A 21,975-nucleotide genomic window follows, 5' to 3' on the forward strand; every position below is an offset into this window, starting at 1 on the left:
GTGGACACGCGTGTGTCATGTGCAGTTCTTTAGTGCGCTCACATGATGAAGACGAGTGGACACGCGTGTGTCATGGGCAGTTCTTTAGTGCGCTCACATGATGAAGACGAGTGGACACGCGTGTGTCATGGGCAGTTCTTTAGTGCGCTCACATGATGAAGACGAGTGGACACGCGTGTGTCATGGGCAGTTCTTTAGTGCGCTCACATGATGAAGACGAGTGGACACGTGTGTGTCATGGGCAGTTCTTTAGTGCGCTCACATGATGAAGACGAGTGGACACGCGTGTGTCATGGGCAGTTCTTTAGTGCGCTCACATGATGAAGACGAGTGGACACGCGTGTGTCATGGGCAGTTCTTTAGTGCGCTCACATGATGAAGACGAGTGGACACGCGTGTGTCATGGGCAGTTCTTTAGTGCGCTCACATGATGAAGACGAGTGGACACGCGTGTGTCATGTGCAGTTCTTTAGTGCGCTCACATGATGAAGACGAGTGGACACGCGTGTGTCATGGGCAGTTCTTTAGTGCGCTCACATGATGAAGACGAGTGGACACGCGTGTGTCATGGGCAGTTCTTTAGTGCGCTCACATGATGAAGACGAGTGGACACGCGTGTGTCATGGGCAGTTCTTTAGTGCGCTCACATGATGAAGACGAGTGGACACGCGTGTGTCATGGGCAGTTCTTTAGTGCGCTCACATGATGAAGACGAGTGGACACGCGTGTGTCATGGGCAGTTCTTTAGTGCGCTCACATGATGAAGACGAGTGGACACGCGTGTGTCATGTGCAGTTCTTTAGTGCGCTCACATGATGAAGACGAGTGGACACGCGTGTGTCATGGGCAGTTCTTTAGTGCGCTCACATGATGAAGACGAGTGGACACGCGTGTGTCATGTGCAGTTCTTTAGTGCGCTCACATGATGAAGACGAGTGGACACGCGTGTGTCATGGGCAGTTCTTTAGTGCGCTCATATGATGAAGACGAGTGGACACGCGTGTGTCATGTGCAGTTCTTTAGTGCGCTCACATGATGAAGACGAGTGGACACGCGTGTGTCATGGGCAGTTCTTTAGTGCGCTCACATGATGAAGACGAGTGGACACGCGTGTGTCATGGGCAGTTCTTTAGTGCGCTCACATGATGGCAAAAGCATTTGAAGAGACCGGCTGTAAAGTGTTCATCTAGGTGTCAGGTATGATGCACACCTTTTGGATTTTTGATATTTATTACAACAAACTATCAAATCATTTAAAAATACGGATATGCATTACTTCACTAGGATACTGTTTGGGCTCTAATATATGCTAGATTTAAATGTGTCATAGCTGATAGAACACTGTAAATATATTATCAAGCAATATTATCAAGCAGAGACAATATTAAAGATTATATTTACACCAAATTATTATTATTTATGCGTTGCTATTGTCGACGGCCGTTATAAGGAAGGAAATCCCACAGAACAGAATCTAGCTTAAAAAAGTGCATAGAGCTGCTTTAGTTATTTGTTGTTTGTTGATTTTCAAATATAAAACTTGTTGAAATGTTTTAAGTGTGTGCATCTGTTCTGTTTGAACACGTTCATCTCATTTGAGCAAAACCGTGATAATATTGATAACCGTGATAATTTGGGTCACTATAATCGTGATGTGAAATTTCCATACCTTTGTCACACGGGCAACACATTTGCATATGCCCGCCTCCAGAGCAAAACATTGACCAATAGTTACACATCATTGCACCGTATGCTCCGCCCACCGGTGCTACAGGCTCCGCCCACCGGTGCTACAGGCTCCGCCCACTGGTGTTCAGTCCCAGTCTCTGATGCGCTTGAGTCGACGTTTGCTTTGATCGTCCAGTTTAGAGTCTCTGTACAGAAGATCCCCGCGGCCCAATCATATGTTTGTTCGGAGCATTTGACTCGCAACACATATTTCATAATACTTTGTAAATGATGTTTTTACGTGGATCATTTCAGTGGTGAGTTGATGCTGTTTCCTGTGCAGTGACATTAGCCAATCATAGCAGGGGCTGTTTACTGATCAGATTTGAAGCAGCCACGCCTTAAAAGTGCATCATTTCAGACAGAAAATCGTTTTTTTCTCGCTTTTTTTTTTTTTGGTGCAAAAACCTTTATAAATGTACACGTAAAAATCCATCTAATGACACCATTTTAAGCACTAATTCTGCGGTGTGTGTGTGTTTGTGTAGGAAGGGAATCTGGCAGTGTTAGCGGTGTGAAATCTGTGCTCTGCCGTCTCTCACACACACACACACACACACACACACACACACACACACACACACACACACACACACACACACACACACACACACACACACACACACACACACACACACACACACACACACACACACACTCACACACACTCTCCTCCTTACATCCATCTCTGGCTGTTTAAAGAGGCGTCTGAGCAGGCAAACACGAGCGTAGAGAAAAATAACTCTTCTGAAGCTTAACTATGAAACATAATACATATTCTTCATTACATTTCTGAGCTGTTTGGACAATAACTTGATTTTTGTAAATAATAAATGTGGTTTTATTGTCCGAACACAGTCCAGAGGACACGTCCAGCTCTAGTGTCTTTATTGTGTGTTTGATATCTGAATATAGATCTGAATATAGATCTGATATCTGAATATAGATCTGATATCTGAATATAGATCTGATATCTGAATATAGATCTGAATATAGATCTGATATCTGAATATAGATCTGAATATAGATCTGATATCTGAATATAGATCTGATATCTGAATATAGATCTGATATCTGAATATAGATCTAATATCTGAATATAGATCTGATATCTGAATATAGATCTGAACACATTTGATCTGAACTGATCTAACCTCTGGAAAACACACAATCTACAGGCTCACACACACACACACACACACACACACACACACACACACACACACACACACACACACACACACACACACACACACACACACACACACACACACACACACACACACACACACCCCCAATCCAGCTCCAGAGTGGCTCAATCAATAACACACACACACACACACACACACACACACACACACACACACACACACACACACACACACACACACACACACACACACACCCCCAATCCAGCTCCAGAGCGGCTCAATCAATAACACACACACACACACACACACACACACACACACACACACACACACCCCCAATCCAGCTCCAGAGCGGCTCAATCAATAACACACTCACACACACTCACACACACTCACACACACACACACACACACACACACACACACACACACACACACACACACACACACACACACACACACCCAATCCAGCTCCAGAGCGGCTCAATCAATAACACACACACACACACACACCCAATCCAGCTCCAGAGCGGCTCAATCAATAACACACACACACACACACACTCACACACACACACACACACACACACACACACACACACACACACATACACACACACACACACACACACACACCCAATCCAGCTCCAGAGCGGCTCAATCAATAACACACACACACACACACACACTCACACACACACACACACACACACACACACACACACACACACACACACACACACACACACACACACACACACACACACCCAATCCAGCTCCAGAGCGGCTCAATCAATAACACACATTTATGCCTATGAGCTAATGCTGATGAAGAATGACAGTGTTTACTTTATCATGTTTATATAGTAATATGTTTTAGACGGTTGTAATGAAGCATATTTGATCTCCTGAACTTGAATGAGCTCCTGCAACTGCAATAGAGGCGCAGACATTTCAAAATAAGAGTCCTGGTGTATTTCCAGCTGGTTTATCAGTAAAAGTCACGCATTAGATTTTCATTTTTACTTACACAATAAACTGTATTTAATTTCATTCCCATTTAATTCATAGTCAGGAGGAAAGACCAGAATTTGACACATATTCAATAAAGTATCAGGGTTACAATAGTTCACTAAAACCATTCAAAAAATCTTCATTACTTGAAATTAAATAAATAAATAAACGTATTTGAAGCTTTAGCTTAACCTGATATGGCCTACTGACTAAAACAGAAATACAAAGTTATAAAAACTATAGAGATACAATATATAGATAAACAAAAAAGTGAATTGAGCTCTTTCGTGTATTTTTAATGTCAAAAACAAAATGATGTCAAAATGTCAGTTTGAGTGACAGTCGTTATGTGACGCTTAAATGCTTAATGTATTACAATTGAACTAAACTCATTAGATTTTAGGAGACTAAAACTACTGTAGATTATGATCTTATAAATCTTATGATATTTAGTTGACTAAAACTAAAAACAATTCAGGCGACTAAAATATGACTATGGCATTTTAGTCAAAAGACTAGGACTAAATCAAAATATGCTGTCAAAATGAGCCCTGGTGTGACGGCTCTTGAAGCCCGCTCTAGCTTTATTCTGCCGGTTCTGGTGTAAGGGTTTGTTTTGCATTGAGGGATTGAGCTCTGTTAACAGGAGGACGATTGCAGAGCATCATGGGCACAGATGGCATCCGTGCGGTTCTGTGACATCATCGGTACAGATGGCATCCGTGCGGTTCTGTGACATCATCGGTACAGATGGCATCCGTGCGGTTCTGTGACATCATCGGCACAGATGGCATCCGTGCGGTTCTGTGACATCATGGGCACAGATGGCATCCGTGCGGTTCTGTGACATCATCGGTACAGATGGCATCCGTGCGGTTCTGTGACATCATCGGTACAGATGGCATCCGTGCGGTTCTGTGACATCATGGGGTCGATGGGCGTATTTGATGACTCTGGTGCTGTGATGCTGTAATTACGGCAGAGATCTGAGTCTGCACTTTCGGCTCACAGTCGGTTCTCAGAGGATCGCTCCGGCTGAGGCAGGGGTTTGGTGATGATGGAGAGAGAGAGACAGAGAGAGAGAGAGAGAGAGAGAGAGAGAGTGAGAGAGAGAGAGAGAGAGAGAGAGAGAGAGAGAGAGAGAGGAGAGGGAGAGGGAGAGAGAGAGAGAGAGAGAGGGAGAGAGAGAGAGAGAGAGAGAGAGAGAGAGAGAGAGAGAGAGAGAGAGAGAGAGAGAGAGAGAGAGAGAGAGAGAGAGAGAGAGAGAGAGAGAGAGAGAGAGAGAGAGAGAGAGATTTGATTTTGAAAAAACTTTATTTACAATTTTAACAGTATCTCTTCACAATAAACTGACCATATAATACTTTTAACACATTACACCAAGAATATTAACACCTGAATAAATTACCAAGAAAAAAACAAATCACCTTCACAAACTGCACACAAAGCACCATGACTGCACCATATCAATTCAAAAGATGAAAGATCTCTCATAGTTTTATAAAACCGAAAATCAATCAAAACTCTAGATTTTATCAAAGTTGAAAAACACACGTTCACATCATCGCTACACTTTTGTTCCACTCTATTTTTCCTGCTGATATAAATAGCCATTTTTGCTTGCCCTAAAATGAAATTCAACAATTGACAGGTGAAACGTTTTTTCTGAAAATACTTAAAACCCAAAATGAAAGTCTCAATACAAAAAGTTTCATCAAACCTACAAAACAATTCTTTTAATCTCATAAACAAAGGTTCTAATCTAAAACAATGCATAAAAGCATGAAAAACAGTCTCCCTTTGAAGACAGAAAGGGCAAGCAGAATTAACTTCTGGATTCAGCACTGAAATAAAAGAATTGACAGCAATGGCACCATGGAGAATTCGCCATTGTATATCACCAAACCTTTTAGACAATGGTGGCTTATATAATGATCTCCATTCAGGTTTTACATCATTTCTTAGTTTAAAAACAGAACGCCATGGTGTATCAGTTCTTTTTTCTAACATTTTCTTATTAAAAACCAAAACACAGGCTCTATACAGTTTTTTTCCTTCACTTGACAAGAAATCTAAAATCAAAGATTCACCTGATTTCAGCAAAAAACCTATACCCTCTTCAAGTTTGGGTTGAATAATTAAACACGGAAAAGGATCCTCAACATCAGGAGTACAAATCCCTGTAAAAAAGTCTCTTAACAAATGTTCTTCATCAACTGTAAAACATGATTTAAGTTTGACAAAAAAACGAGTTAATAAACGAACAGATCTGATTCCTAAATGCTTGGATACAACATCCACATTCTCAAATTGAGGCCCAGTTAAAGTCAACAAATGTCCCAAAGTAAAAACCTTGGATTTCAGAAATATGGTGCTGAACCCCGGCAAATAGCAGTGAGTAGCAATGTCCAAGCGAGCCCCAAGTATCAGTGGTTCCTGCAAAAGCCAGTGGAGAGAATATGAGTTCTCAGTCTTGTGAACACGAAAAAAACTCCACACCTTGAAAAGGTTTCGATAGAAAGCAGGCAGTTCCGATAAATCCAATTTGGTTGGATCCATTAAGAAAAGGGATTTATCCAGTCCGAAACCCCCAATAGTGTGCAAAATGGTGCAGCTCGCAGCACGCCAGCTGAAATCTGTAGAACCATCAAGTAATCTTTTTAAAAACTGTAACCGAAAAGCAGCCATTCTACTTTGCAAGTGAATCAAACCTTGCCCACCTTCATCTTTGGGGAGGTATAAAACACTCTGTGGGACCCAATGTAGTTTGTCCCAAAAAAAGTTCACAAGGGCAGCTTGAACTTCCGCTAAAAACTGTGGTGAGGGGTCTACACATACCAATCTATGCCAAAGTGAAGATGCCACTAAATTGTTGACAATGAGAGTTCGCCCCCTATAGGACATATTTGGTAATAACCATCTCCACTTGTCCAATCGCCCCTTAACTTTTTCCATCAGCCCCTCCCAATTTTTTTGTAACACACTGTCATCCCCTAGATAAACGCCTAAATATTTTATACCCCCATTCCCCCAACACAACCCATCAGGAAGGCAAGGTTTACCATCAGCCCATTGTCCCAACAATAAAGCCTCACTTTTTTTCCAATTGACCTTTGCAGAAGACAACAGTCTAAATTCTTCAATTAAATGAAGTAAAATCTGCACATCACTTTGTCTGTTGATCATCACCACAATATCATCGGCATAGGCTGACAAACAAATTGTATTACTACAAACTGGTAAAAACAAACCACTTAATTGACCTCTTATCTGTTGAAGCAATGGCTCAATAGCCAAGGAATACAACATTCCGGACAAGGAGCAACCTTGTCTGATACCCCGGAGAACCTGAAAAGGAGCACATAAGCCACCATTTATTTTCAGCAAACTCTCAACGTCACAATAGAGTACCCTAAGCATGTCTATAAAGTTCTGGCTAAAACCAAAAGCTGTTAAAGCACTCCACAAATATGAGTGCTCTACTCGGTCAAACGCCTTCTCCTGATCCAAAGATATCAAGCCACAGTCCAAATTTAACAATTTAGAAACGTAAAAAATATCCCGAATTAAAGAAATATTGTCGAATATAGATCTACCAGGGACACAGTACGTCTGGTCCGGATGGATAACCTGACCCAACACTCCAGCCAATCTGTTACCCAATGCCTTAGAAAGTATTTTATAGTCACTGCAGAGAAGCGAGACAGGGCGCCAGTTCTTAATATCTGTAAGATCCCCTTTTTTTGGGAGAAGAGTGATCACCGCTCTTCGGCAACTCAACGGCAACCCGCCCTTCGACAAGCTGTCCTTCAGTACCTCCAGCAGATCTACACCCAACTCCAACCAAAAAGCCTTATAGAAGTCAACCGGGAGGCCATCCACTCCTGGGGCCCTCCCAGACTCCATGCTTTGCAGGGCCTTATAAAGCTCTTCCAGGGTCAGCACCTCTTCAAGGTCACTATTATCCTCCTCTGACACCTTTGGTAGGCTGTCAAGGAAAACGTTGTCCACACAACACTCTGACTTGAGCTCACTCCTATACAGATTTTGATAGAACTGTGCTGCCCTTCCCCGAATACCAGCAGGATCCAACAATAAAACTCCATCTTCAGAGCGCAAACCATGAATAAACCGTTTCTGGCCGTTCTTTTTTTCCAGATTGAAAAAGTATTGGGATGGTGCATCCATCTGGTCAATGCTTTGAAAACGTGAACGGACCAGAGCCCCCTGTACTTTATGCCCCAGTAGATCAGCTAACTGGGCTTTCTTCTTTGAACAGGCTTCTAAATAATGAATCTCGCCAGTTGATTGAGCCAAATTTTGAAATTCAATTATCTCTCTTTCCAAAAACTCTAAAGAACGAGTCAACTCCTTAGTAACGTTGTGAGTATACTGTTGAGTAAATTGTCTTATTTTTATCTTACCAACATCCCACCACTGTTGCAATGAATAAAAAAAAGACTTCTTTGTTCTGTGAGCTTCCCAGAAATACTTAAAAGATTCCTTAAAAAAAAGATCATTTAACAAATTAGTATTAAAATGCCAGTATGCGCTTTTTGGTTTTATTGAGCTTAAAATAAACTTACAGTGCACCATACTGTGATCTGAAAAAATTACTGGTGTTATATAACTTTTATTGAATATACTAAGATGGTGATTAAAACTGTAAACTCTGTCCAGCCTTGCTAATGACATAACATTATCACGTGTGTGAACCCAAGTGTACTGTCTCACATTACCATTTAAAGATCTCCAAACATCACATAAATCATACTTTTTAATAATATGAGTAAAACGTTTACGCGACGCCAAATGAGGCTCAATGTGATTTCGATCTAAATTATGCTCAGTACAATTGAAATCACCACCTAGGAACAAAAAATCTTCAGGGCAACAGTTTTGTAGAGTTGAACACAGTATGTCTAAAAAAAACATTCTTTCAACAGGTGCAGTTGGAACATATACACAAATAAAAACAAACACATAACTTTCAAAAACAGCTCTAACTTTTAAAAGCCTACCTTTTACTATTTCATCAACATCATAAGAGATAGGACTAAAATTCTTTGTGAATAAAATGGCAACTCCCCCACTTATTGAAGTGTTATGGCTTAACACAGGGATGCCATCAAACTCCCTCGCCCAGTCAGCAGCATTTTTTAAATCGCTATGAGTTTCTTGTAACAAGACAACATCAATATCTTTCTGTTTAATTACTTCATATATTGTAGCTCTTTTTTTAGAATCTCTTGCACCGTTAACATTCAAAGTAGCTACATGCACTTCACTCATAAAAAAGAAAAAGGAAAAGAAAAAACACCCAAATAGCCAAAAAACATCAACCATTCTACTTTGAAAATTAACAGACATCATTGTTTAAAGCAGTATTGAGATTCCTCACAATTTTCTTAAGTCGATAGACTTCTTTGTTTGTAAAGCAACTCTCTGCCATTAGGCTTCTTGCTTTTTCAGTGAACTGTTTGACATCAGGAAAATATTCCTGCACATTCACACCTCGTTTATTTTTTGTTGATCTAAGGAATAACTTAATATCATCAAGTCCATAATCCCGACCAATGAACTCCCCCTGAGAAAGTGTCATACTAGAGTCAGAAGACCCACCATCACTTTCTGTATCCTGATCCATATCGTCTTGCACTTCACTTGTTTTACTTATTTTGGCATCAAAATTTTTTTTAACCATCTTCCTTTTATGGGGCATTTTGAAAAAATGCTCTTCCTCCACACAGTCCGTCGCACAAGCCCCTTGCAATGAACTATTCTCTAAAGCAACTTCATTTTGCTCAGCATCTCCTTTATCCTGAGAAACCTCTGCCACGCTCAGTAAATCTTTGACACTAGCCTCTGAAAGTGTTTTAGTGCGTATCGTGCCCGAGTGTTCACGCTGCAGTGAAGACGACGCATCAACACTCTCACCGGGAACACTCGTAGCCGTCACCGCCACAGCCGAGCTCGGCCCCGGCAATACCTCCTCAACCATGTCACCCTCAGTATTCTCATTCACAACGTTTGCTTCCCTTTCTGAAACTTTGTCAGGACAATTGCGAATTAAATGTCCAGATTTACCACAACTAAAACACTTAGATTTCGCGGTAGTGACAAAAATTACGTATTCAAAATTGTCAATTCGAAAATTAAGCGTCATGTCTAGCTCGACGTCATCCTGAATAATCATATACGCGAATCTCCTAAAAGAAACAATGTGTTTCAACAGAGGTGATCCGCTATTGATTGGAATCTTTTTGATCGGAGATACCAACTTTCCGTACCGGGATAAAGCTTGGGTCAAAATTTCATCACTTACGAACGGTGGAACATTCGATAAAGTAACTCTCTTAGCTGGCAATGAAAGAGGAAGAACAGAGACAAAATCACCACCAATGACTATCCCGTGTTCGACTACTTCATTGACTTTATCTACGCTATTAAGAAACACCACAACGGCACTATTCATTCTGGAGGCGGATAGCACGCTTTCATGCCCCACAACCTCACCAATGGCAAGACAACATTCCTCCACAGTCACCGCGGCGGCAACTTTAACCGCATTACGCCGCGTAAGTGAACTCAAAACCTGCACACCAGGGGCCGACATGCTTCCCTGATAAAGTGGATAGCACGCGGCCCAACAAAGAACCAAAAAATACTAAATAGAAAAGACCAGAAAACCAACAAGGGGAAAAGAAAAAAGAAAACAGCTTCACTCACAAGCCCTCCAGCCACGCTCACACACTCCGTCAACTCGCACTCAGACACACCGGAAGTGAGAGAGAGAGAGAGAGAGAGAGAGAGAGAGAGAGAGAGAGAGAGAGAGAGAGAGAGAGAGAGGGTCATCCTCCGGCTAATCTATATCTGCTCCACGGCCTGAAATAGCCTCAGTGTCATTAACCCCAAATGCAATTTGAATTTTTTTCCCTACTTGTAACCGCTTTCATTTATCCTCTCTATTGCAGTCTTGTCCCTCTATCCATCATCTCTTCCTAGTTTATCCTTCGTCTGCTTTATGGCGGTTCATCAGTCAGGACTCGGCTCTTTCACGGGTTAATCTCTCACTGCCGCATCTAAACTCTCTGTGGTGGAAGTGTGTCATGTCTAATCACATCATAGTGTGTGTTAGGACACTTACGGTGTTCTTCAGTTTTTAAAGTAATAGTACTTGTATAGAATATTAGTTTCTCTTCCTCTCAATTCTGATTTCGTTTTAACTCCTACGATGGCCGATTTAGTCCAAGATTAACATGGCTTCCAGTTCGACCTCGTCCACATTGGACACGGAGCCATCGAGTGTTAAAACGCCAAAGGCAAAGCTTGAATTTACGGGAATGTCCCTCTTTGGCTAATGTACTTTCAAGATGGAGGGGCAACATGGCGACCGGCATTCAAACCCTCACCCGTATGTGTTTACAATGGCATATTATAAACTTACCAGAAAACTTTATTACTTGAAAGAAGTAAATATGCATTAATGAGCACTTATATTTTTGAAAGAACTGTGTTTTTAGCTAAGAATAAACTAAAAAAGTTACACAGTGTAGCTTTAAAGTAATAGTACTTGCCCTCATGTCGGTCCAAACCAGTATTTGATCGTTTAGTCTGTTAAACACAGACTCTTTTCCATTCTCATTGTTTTCACCGTAACGATTTCACACACAACTCAACCTAACCATCAACTTTCTATACACTGCAAAAAATGCTCTTCTTATTCAGTATTTTTGTCTTGTTTCAAGTCCAAATATCTAAAAATTCTTAAATCAAGATGCATTTACTAGATAAGTAAAATGACATGAGATATGTTTTCCTGTTTTCTGGGGAAAAGTGAGTTTTTGCCTAAAACAAGCAAAATGATCTGCCAATGGGGTGGGGTGTTAGGGACAGAAACAAGATTTCATTATTTTTCTCACCCCATTGGCAGATAATTTGCTTGTTTTAGGCAAAAACTCACTTCATTTTTTCTCTTTTTTTCAAGAAAACAAGAAAAATATCGTATGTCATTTTACTTATATAGTAAAAGCATCTTGATTTAAGAATGTTTAGATATTTGGACTAGAAACAAGAGGAAAAATACAAGTAAGAAGAGCATTTTTGCAACACTTGCTCCTTTGCAGTAGTTGTGTTGTGTTTGGCTGGCGTCGCTGCAGCTCATCCCGCTGTGCTCTCTGTGTTCCAGGTGGCGACGGCGATTGTGGAGTCTGGGAAGAAGTTATCTAAAGAGGAGAAGAAGAGCGAGCGATGCCCGCTGCTGTACGAGTGGCATAAGAAGCAGTACGTGGGAGCCGCTCATGGTCTGGCAGGCATTTACTACATGCTCATGCAGGTACGACACATGTCTATAGGTCCAGTCTGCTTTACTTAGAGCACTTTTTCAAAGCCGCTTTACGGTGATAACAGGAGAATAATGCAACAGAATGTGATTGGGCTGGAGAAAACGGTGATGTCTTCAGCTCAGTTCTCATATAGTATCAATGCGGGCGGATCAGGGACTATAGTTGAATATTTAGTGTCCCCAACTGAGCTAAACAAAAGCCAAAGGCGACAGGCGGCAGAGGCAAGAACCCAAACTCCATCAGTGACAGAATGGAGAAAAACCCTCGGGAGAAACACACTCAATCGCTCAGTTCTCCTCTGGCCAACGAACACACAGTGTGTGATTATGATTCAGGCATCACAGGTCAGAGGTCAGATTAGATCGTAACACTCTGAATATTTGTCCAGTTCCATCTGATTGAAGATGGGAGTCATCACGCCGGAGACGGGTTTATTGAGGATGCCGTGACGATGAGGCAGTTTCAGAGTCTAATCACTAGGGGTGTAGCGATTCATCCACCACATCGATGTATCGATTTATTTTCCTACGATCTAACTACATCGATCTGTGCTCGGCAAGTTGGCCTTCCGGACGACATATATCGATCTAACATCGTTTTAAAAGGTAATCAATCGATTGTATCGATCATAGGAAATAACGCATTGGATTTAAGCACGTCAGACTTTATATGGATGTTTTTTCTTAGCACTTTTAATGATAAAGGCGTTAAACGTTACTCGATTCAGTCTGCCTATCTGTGACATCATCGCCTCGCACCAGCGTGTTTATTGTGTTTACGCACTGTTTATTAAACTGAGAGTAGTAGCAGGTTCAGCCAGTTTATTCAACCTGAAGAAATGTTGGTTGCACTTTATTTGTGATATTAATATTGTATTTGTATTATTTTAATGTTGAAACACAACAGCAAAAGTAGCAGGTAAACCTACTATTAATGAAACCTGAAGAGAAGTTAGTTGCACTTTATTTTTGATATTAATATTGTAATATTTTTATGTTGGAAAACAAAAGCAGAAGTAGCAGGTTAACCTACTGTTGAAATGTTGGTTGCACTTACTGTGCTTTTATTGAAAATGTATTGAATATTGAAAATGAGAGCAGAAAAGGTTAACTTCCTGTTATTTCAACCTAAACTGTTGTAAAATTTGAATGCATTTGTCATTAATTGTTGTTTAATTGTTTGTTTATATCCATAATTAATTTATACCTGATTCCCTTACAAGAAGCAACAGGAATCTAGGAAACTGACCAGTATCCAGATATTTATTTCAGTCACACAATTTTTGGCTGAAAAGTTACTGAATCGATTTGAAGTCACTGAATCGTTTCGGATCGTATCGTTCTAAATTAACCAATATCGTCCTTGAATCGTATCGACAACCTCAAATCGTGATACGAATTGAATCGTTGTTAAAACGAATCGTTACACCCCTACTATTCACGGGCTGTTTCCGAAATCGCCCCCTATACCCTCATTCACTATTCCCTACATTAGTCCACTGATATAGTCCACTTCGAAAACGAGTGAGTGATTTCGGACACTAAGTGCGCCGGAAAGGCTGCCGTTTTTGCAGTTTGTGCTTGTGCTGTTTGGCAGCTCCAGTAATAATGAAAAGATTTATACTGAACTCTGCTACGGAAACTAGCATGTAACCTTAATCAAACAATATCATAATCATCTTAAATAGGATAATTTATACCTGTATGCATGATATTGGGCTGGACCAGTGCGGTTCGGAAGATGGATGGATGATTGATTCAGCTGTGGGCACTATTTGAGGGAACAGCCATTTAGTGCTGTCCGAAACCATAGTGGACGTTATTAAGTGCACTCATTCAATCCCACAATGCACCACAATAACGAGTTTGCAACCGATGTATGCTCGACGGCTAGAGAATACCCATAATGCACTGTGAGAGTCGCGCCGTGCATTGAATGAATTCCCGCGTTTCGCCAGGAGATGGCATCGACACACACACTTTAAGACCAATGATATTGGGCGCACTCACTTATATCATCTCTAATTGAGCACATGTCGGTTTACATACCCTGATAAACACTGATTAAACGCGTTAGAAGCTTTATTTTCACTTTTCTAATATTTTCTTCATATTCATAGAAAATAAATTCCTTTCCGATCTGAAATATGATGGAAAAAAGGATCAGTGCGAGTTTGGCAAAAGGCGGATTCAAACTTCTGATCAATTTGTGTCAAATCTTAACGCCATGACTTTGCTGTCATACGCCGATCGGGCATCGAACAAGCATATTCTCCAGCGCGTACATCTACTGTACACTCTTTATTGCGGTGCATGGTGGGATTGAATGAGTGCACTCAAAAAAGTCCACTATGGTTTCGGACACCACTACAAATGGATGTTCACTCAAATAGTGCCCTATTTAAGGGTATAGGGGGCGATTTCGAACACAGCCACGGTCTCTCAGACACTTCAGGGATGAGTTGGTTGTGTCTAGCGCAGGTCCAGCATCTGATCTGGATCCGGCCCGGATCCGGCTGACTGCAGTAAACCTCGGGATAAACAGAGATGATGTCACTTCTGATGATGTCACGAGTACATCAGGTGTTATGGGAAGTGTTCCCGGTTCCGGCTGACCTAGTTAATGCAGCCTAACAATCATTTCATTGAAAAAGTGTTTTATGTGTATGCCACAGTAAAGAGATGTGTTTTTAGTCTAGATTTAAACTGACAGAGTGTGTCTGCTTCCCCAACAATGTTAGGAAGAGTTCCAGAGTTTAGGAGCTAAACTGGAAAAGGATCGAGCGCCTGCAGTTGATTTGGATATTCTCGGTATGATAATATGATAGTATAAAAAAATAACATTTAGCTGTGGTACCGAAAATGGTACAGAGTACCGTAACATTTTTATGGTATTGGTACAGACCACTGGAATTTTTGCACCGTGCCAGTAAAGACATTTATAATGTGACTAAAGATTCTCTAATCTCTAATAAATGCTGTTCTTTCTGTTCATCAAAGAATCCTGAGAAATCAAATGTATGACGGTTTCCACAGAAATATGAACTGATAATAATCATAAATGAGCATCAGATCCTCATATGAGAATGATTAGTGAAGGGTCATGTGACACTGAAGACTGGAGTAATGATGATAAACTCAGCTTTGATCACAGAAATAAACTACGATTTGATTGAATATTGATTATTTTGCATATCAGGTGCAATACAAGGCAAATGTTCTCAAGGAAAGCAGATCTCTTCACTAACGCTGTAAACTCTGGGAGTCCGCTCTGATTTGTATACAGACACTTTAATTACACTCATTGATGTTTTTTTTTAATAATAATAGTTATAATCTTAACTTTAAAATCACATAATCATATTTCTACTCCAAATCTTTTTTTGAAATATAAACATTTAAATGGTGGGTGTCATAACTTGCCAGATTTATTCATACATGCATTAAATATTGAAGAACATTAAAAATTGTAATGAATATTTGATATGGGGCATATATTATCAGAATGCTCCTCTCCGGAGTTAATTTTTCTATCTGACTGATGGGTTTATGGACACTGGATATGGTTAATGTGACGTTGCTGTTTTACTGACGTCTTTAGTGATCACATGTCACATGATACAGATTTCTGTAAGTTTAACACACTTTCAGATAAGAATCCATATCGGCTTGTAAAAATGAGAATCGATTAAGATCGAGAAATCAATCTTTTTTTACCCGGCCCTAGTCTCTCCTGCTGAAAAGTGTTGGCAGTGCCAGAGACGCAGAGAGTAACATTAATTATTTGTGGTCAATATTATACGATTGTGTTGACATGAACTCAAGAATATCACATCATTTGAATGTGCTTTCAATGTTCAAAAACACAAACTTTTGAGTCGGTTCTGTTTTCGAGATGCCTGATGTATAACATCAATATTGTAATATGATCAATATTTGTCGCTATTACTCAATATTAGTTAGTTAATGTGGATGTTTAATTAAGTGCATGCTCCACTATCATCTGTTGCCCTCATCTAACATTAATTCATCTGTAAACACACTAATCGTTTAATAACACTGCTGGAGTCTTGGGAAAATACCAGCTGTTCAAACTCTAAAGCCTAAATACAGTTAAATTAATTCATTTTTGCTATTAGTGTTTGATTTTAAATTGATTTAGCCAAAATGGTATAGAATTATAAATTCTAATATAGCTGCAAGCTGCCATTATCGGGGCCAAGCGCAAAGAAGACAAGACATGCCAAAATTGCTGGTAGTGTCAGATAAACGGCTTTTTAAGATGATTTTAGGCAAAAAGGCTGAAAAATGCATTGTAGTCTATGGGAATTTCATGTTTTGTTCTATTATAGCGCCACCAAGAGGCTCAATCCTACCACTTCTTTTGTATGTGTCCTCGGAGTGAGCCCATACATGTGTGTGTCGAGTCGGTGAAAATATCTCATTTTGTTTTGGAATTATAGACATTTATATGAAAAGACCCGTAAAAAATTACTGACACCTGACTTTGATTGGATGTTACTCCCCCTTACTATCAATATTTTGACATTTGGGTATATTAGTTTAGCTATCGACCTATGTTTCCGAACTTCTGACGCTAGTTTCGTCTCGATCGGACTAGCGGTTTCGAAGATATCAGCTAACATTTTATAAGCGCTACATTACAACACTGCACAAACCATACGCCGAAACCTGGCAAGTCTGGTATCGTTGGACTCGGCGAGGATTCAGGAGACAAAAAAAGTTACTCCCATAAAAATAAGTCAACCACACCCAAAGTTATAAGTGTTTGAAAAAACATTCTCCACTAGGTGGCGCTGTTTCAAAACTTCTCAGGCTCCTTCAGGGCATCGTGCTGATGACCCATACCGAGTTTCGTAACAATCCGTTCATGTGTTCATAAAATACAGCATTTTAGCACATAATTCAAAATGGCCGACAGCCAAAATGGCCGATAAAATTGGATATTTGACAACTTGGCATGTAATGAGACCACTTTTATGATTTTTGGACAAACGTTTCAGAAGTTATAGGCAAAAATAGCCATTTTTCAAATCTCCGGTCCAGTAGGTTGCGCTGCGCTGAAACGCTGCATGTCACCTCAGGTCATGCTTGTGATGACGTACCAAGTTTGAACATACGATAAAGCGTTGCGGAGATACAGCCTTAAGTGTATTTTCACAATTAATTCCATAACTTTTGTCCGCACCGCCTGAAGATGATCTGGTTAAATTTTCGTGCAAATCGGACGAACCGTCTATGACGAGTTCGCAAAAGTAGGTTTATCTGAAAATTCAAAATGGCGGGAAAATTTTGTCTCTATCCCTTATGGTTCAAAAGTTATTAAAATAAATATGAGTGCAACTTTGGACAGGTGATGGCGCTAGAGGGATTGAGTTACAGACTCCAAATTTGCTCCAGTGACAGTTGGGCCTGTCCTCTATCTGTGTGCCACATTTCATAACTTTCCCACTAATGGTTCTACAGGCTGCCATAGACTCAAGAGCGGAATAATAAGAAATCTAGCGGTTTCGCCTCCGCACCTTCAGTGCTCGGCCCCTAAATATCAGTGTTTTTGGCCATAGCATGAAATAATCATCAGCTTTTGATGTTGAGTGTAATATTGGCTCATCTTTAGTCTCTTTAGAGTCGTTTCTTGCACTAAATGTTAAGTGTGCAGTGTAAGTGTGCAGTGTAAGTGCGGTGTAAGCGGTTCTTTTGCAGAGATATTGAGATGTTTGGACACACTTGACTGAATCGACTAGCATACCTGAGGAAAGCATCCCAAGATGCAGCATTATGCCTCGTAGCATTAGCGTACATCTGTTCGGCTCCTCTAATGGGCTTCCCCTGAGCCGGATGCAGTGTAAGCCGCGTCTTTATGGGCCATTCCCGTGCTTTACAGGGAAAAGCGGAGGCCGGAAGGCACTGAAGTGCTTCATTTTTCATCCCGTGTAATAGAGGCGTGTGGGCTAGCGAACGCAGCGCTAGTAAATGATCATGACAGCAGCGCTAACAGAGACGGGTTCTGAACGACAGATGGAAGTGTCGAGTCGAACCCGGGAGGATTGTGATGTGATTGGAGGTAATAGAGCTTCACAGCAGAGCTGGATCTGTGTTTGGCAGAAGGAAGGCATCTCTCCGTCCATCTTCTCTTTCCTCTCAATAATGAAGTAAACATGACAGAAAGGAGAAAGCAGCCGCTCAGAAAGCATCAATTGGGTTGTTTTAAGCAAAAATTTAACCCAACCGCTGGGTCAAAACAACCCAATTGCTGGGTTAGTCCATATTCAACCCAACTTGGGTTATTTTTAACCCAGCATTGTTTAGAGTGTAAGCATTAAATGACTAGGTTGTAAATAGTTTTAAATGAAGTATAGTCCAGTCAGTGTGCACTTTATTATGCTGCTCGCTTGTTGATACTGTGTGCAATAGTGTCATTATTTAATTTATGCTTAAATATTTATTTTCAGAATTTATTTTCACCACTGAACTTTCTTGTTCTACATCACCTGTTTTTACTATTTGTTAAATATTGTTTTTTTTTATTCAATAAATGTTCCTTTTTTAAATTGTAAATTGTAAATTGTTATCATCCTGATCATTGTGTCATTTTTATGATGTAAATTGAGGGAGCAAAAGCAGCATCGGCTCCAAATATCGGCTCAGCCCGTATCGTCATCGGCTAAGGCTGATGGAAAAAAATCGTTATCGACATCGGCACTAAAAAATCCATATCGGTCGATCCCTAGTGTGTTTTGGGAGTAACGAGCAATAAACCAATCAGAGCCTCATCTCCCTTTCCCTTTAAAAGCCAGTTGTGCTGCACCATGAGAGGATTCACTGTTGACATGAGGAGAGACTGAACGCTTCTCCAGAAAGAGTGTGTGTGTGTGTAATAATGTGTGTGCGTGCTGCTGTGCGTCCCTGTGTGTGTAATAATCAGAGTGTGTGTGTGTCTTGATTTAGAGCCCTGCATTGGCCTCAAATCTATGCCCTAGCCCGAGACACTGAGGCCTGTGTTTTTTTTTTCTTCTATTTTTTATCCTCCCCATTACACATTGTTGCATCCCTTAAAATAGTTCAGTTTTTAAAGCTACACTGTGTGATATTTTCCCCCATCTAGTGGTGAACTTGTATATGACCATCCAGTGAATATTAGTTTCTGTTCCTCTCAATTCCGATTTGGTTTTAACTCCTACGGTGGCCGATTTAGTCCAAGATTAACATGGCTTCCAGTTCGACCTCGTCCACATTGGACACGGTGCCATCGAGTGTTAAAACGCCAAAGGCCAAGCTGGAATTTACGGGAATGTCCCTCTTTGGCTAATGTACTTTCAAGATGGAGGATCAACATGGCGACCCGCATTCGAACCCTCACCCGTATGTGTTTACAATGGCATATTATAAACTTACCAGAATACTTTATTACTTGAAAGAAGTAAATATACATTAATGAGCACATATATTTTTGAAAGAACTGTGTTTTTAGCTAAGAATAAACTAAAAAAGTGTAGCTTTAATGTCAAAGTAGTTATAGCCTATTTCGTTTCGTTTCTTTATTAAGTTAATTTAGAAAAGTGTTTGAAGCAGTTTTTTGTTTGTTAAATTAAAGGTTTTGTTTTTGACCAAGCGGCTGACAGTGAGTTAACCCAGCGCTTTAGCCTCTCAAATCAACACTTGACTCGTCTTGCTTATGATAAAATCCATAGATATAAAACACTTCAAGCATTACAATGTTAGTTCAAACGTTTAGCCTAAAAAAAGGCATTTTTGACAAGCTGAGGCTGATGATGCTGCAAACATAACGGGCCACACAATCGAAGAAAACAAACAATCAAGGTTGTCTTGCCTTACACCTTTCTACAAAATGAATATAAATTCGATCTTCAATTCCAGACCCGCGCTATATGCACATTTAATGGAGTTCACGTTAGGGCTGAAACAATGATTCGACAACGTCTACAATAAAAAAATTGTTGACAAATATCTTAGTTGTTGAGTAGTCGTTTGATCTCATGTGACCTAATGTAAGGGCCTGCAATATCGTGATTTGACCACTAGGTCAAGAGTAGCGCTACTCTTCTGTAGCGCTAGAGTAATGCAGACCTTACAAATGTTGCGGTAGAAGAAAACCGCGCAAATGACAGAGTGCAAACAAATCTGAACTAGCAAGATGTGGGAAAGTTGCACAAAACTTCAAACTAAGGCTGCGTCTCAATCAGCTCTAGTTCAGTGGTCAGGGCATGCAATGCTACTAATAATTGTAATAATATTAACAATAATAATATAATTACAGTAATGTGGTAATTTATTTAGCATAGAATAAAGTTTGATCTTGGAGTCTGGACTGTTTTTATTATAATAACACTATTAGGTATTATAGTCTCCTGTATTTTGTTCATATGCATGAAGACTCACAAGAGGCGAAGTTGGGAAGAATATCATCAGTTACTTTTTCATATTGTTAATTAAAAGGTGATTGAGAATCTGTCAGTTCAATTGTCATGTAAGAGATTAATATTATGTCATTTTGTCTACGATGTCATTTGCAGATTCATATTTTTACCATTCTTTGTGTCCTGACGTAAATGTCCTCTTTTTCTGTTTCAGTTCTAAGAAAAGCGAGATGTTTACATTCAAACATCAATTTTTTTTGTCTGTAATGCAGCTCATTTTTGTTTATTATTATTTATTTTTTCAACTGAAAGAGAACAGAATATTTAAACAATGCTTAGAGAGCATTTGTGTGTGATTTGAGTTGTGAGAACTTGACTCAAAGTTCATTAAAACAACCTTTTCAAAAGCTGAAGTGATTTTCTTTTTTATATATTATAGCTAGAATATGTATAACTCAATGTTTTAACTAATTTAAAATGCTGAATAATCGTTAAAAATGTACAGATTAGTCGTTGATGTCAGTGACAATAATCGATGAGTAGTCGATTAATCGTTCGAATAATCGTTAGATTAATCGATTATTAAAATAATCATTTGTTGCAGGCCTAGTTCACGTCAACGGAAGCAACAGATATGATCTGCATTATGGGCTATTCATCAGCTCATTACATCAAAGACCGCAATATCAGAACGAGCGACCTGAGCACTGGGAAGAGCATTAGTCTCATTGGTTTTAATGAAGATGATTGTGTTTTTGCCTAATTTCACTGTTTCACTTGCGGCCGTTTGCGTGTTGACAGTCGATATCATGGTCTCATGTTGTTTCCACCAGCAGCACATCTCATTGTTTCTTTTAATTAATGAATGTCTAAAACAGGGCTTAAAAACTGAAAAAAATATCAATGGGTTCACTCCGAGCAGAATCGATATTATAGCGTTTCCGTTTTTGCGTTCCTCATTAAACATTACTGAAAACGGTTTGATTTGAAAAAATAACGGTTAATAATGTTATTTTAATTTAGCCTATACTTTAAACAAATATGTATAAACAAAGACACTAATTTTCACTCAATAATAATGTAACGCATGATAATTAAACTTGAATATTTATTTCATAACATTTTTAAAACCACAACAGAAATACATGAATTAATTACAAAGCATAAACAGCGGGACAAATATTGAGCTGTTTTAATGGAGCTGAAAGTGGCTCTATATGCCTAATCTTTTCAGAAGAGTGAGAACATTCTTTGTACATAACTTTTTTTTCAACACGACTTGTTTTAAAAATTGCATGCATTAAGAATAAATAAACTGGATAACCAATTCTGACTTTAT

The 21,975-nt window shown here is 39.8% G+C and overlaps 1 protein-coding gene across 1 annotated transcript in view; it reads left to right on the forward strand.

The window, feature by feature from the left end:
• lancl2 (LanC lantibiotic synthetase component C-like 2 (bacterial)) overlaps positions 1-21,975 on the forward strand; it is a 66,941-nt gene that overhangs the window by 23,889 nt on the left and 21,077 nt on the right. Inside the window, exon 6 of the mRNA XM_079805956.1 lies at positions 12,082-12,228. Coding sequence (XP_079662082.1) covers positions 12,082-12,228 — 147 coding nt within the window. The remainder of the gene's footprint in view (positions 1-12,081; positions 12,229-21,975) is intronic.

Source organism: Gobio gobio, assembly GCF_949357685.1.
Source record: "Gobio gobio genome assembly, chromosome: 23".
NCBI classification, from domain to species: domain Eukaryota; kingdom Metazoa; phylum Chordata; class Actinopteri; order Cypriniformes; family Gobionidae; genus Gobio; species Gobio gobio.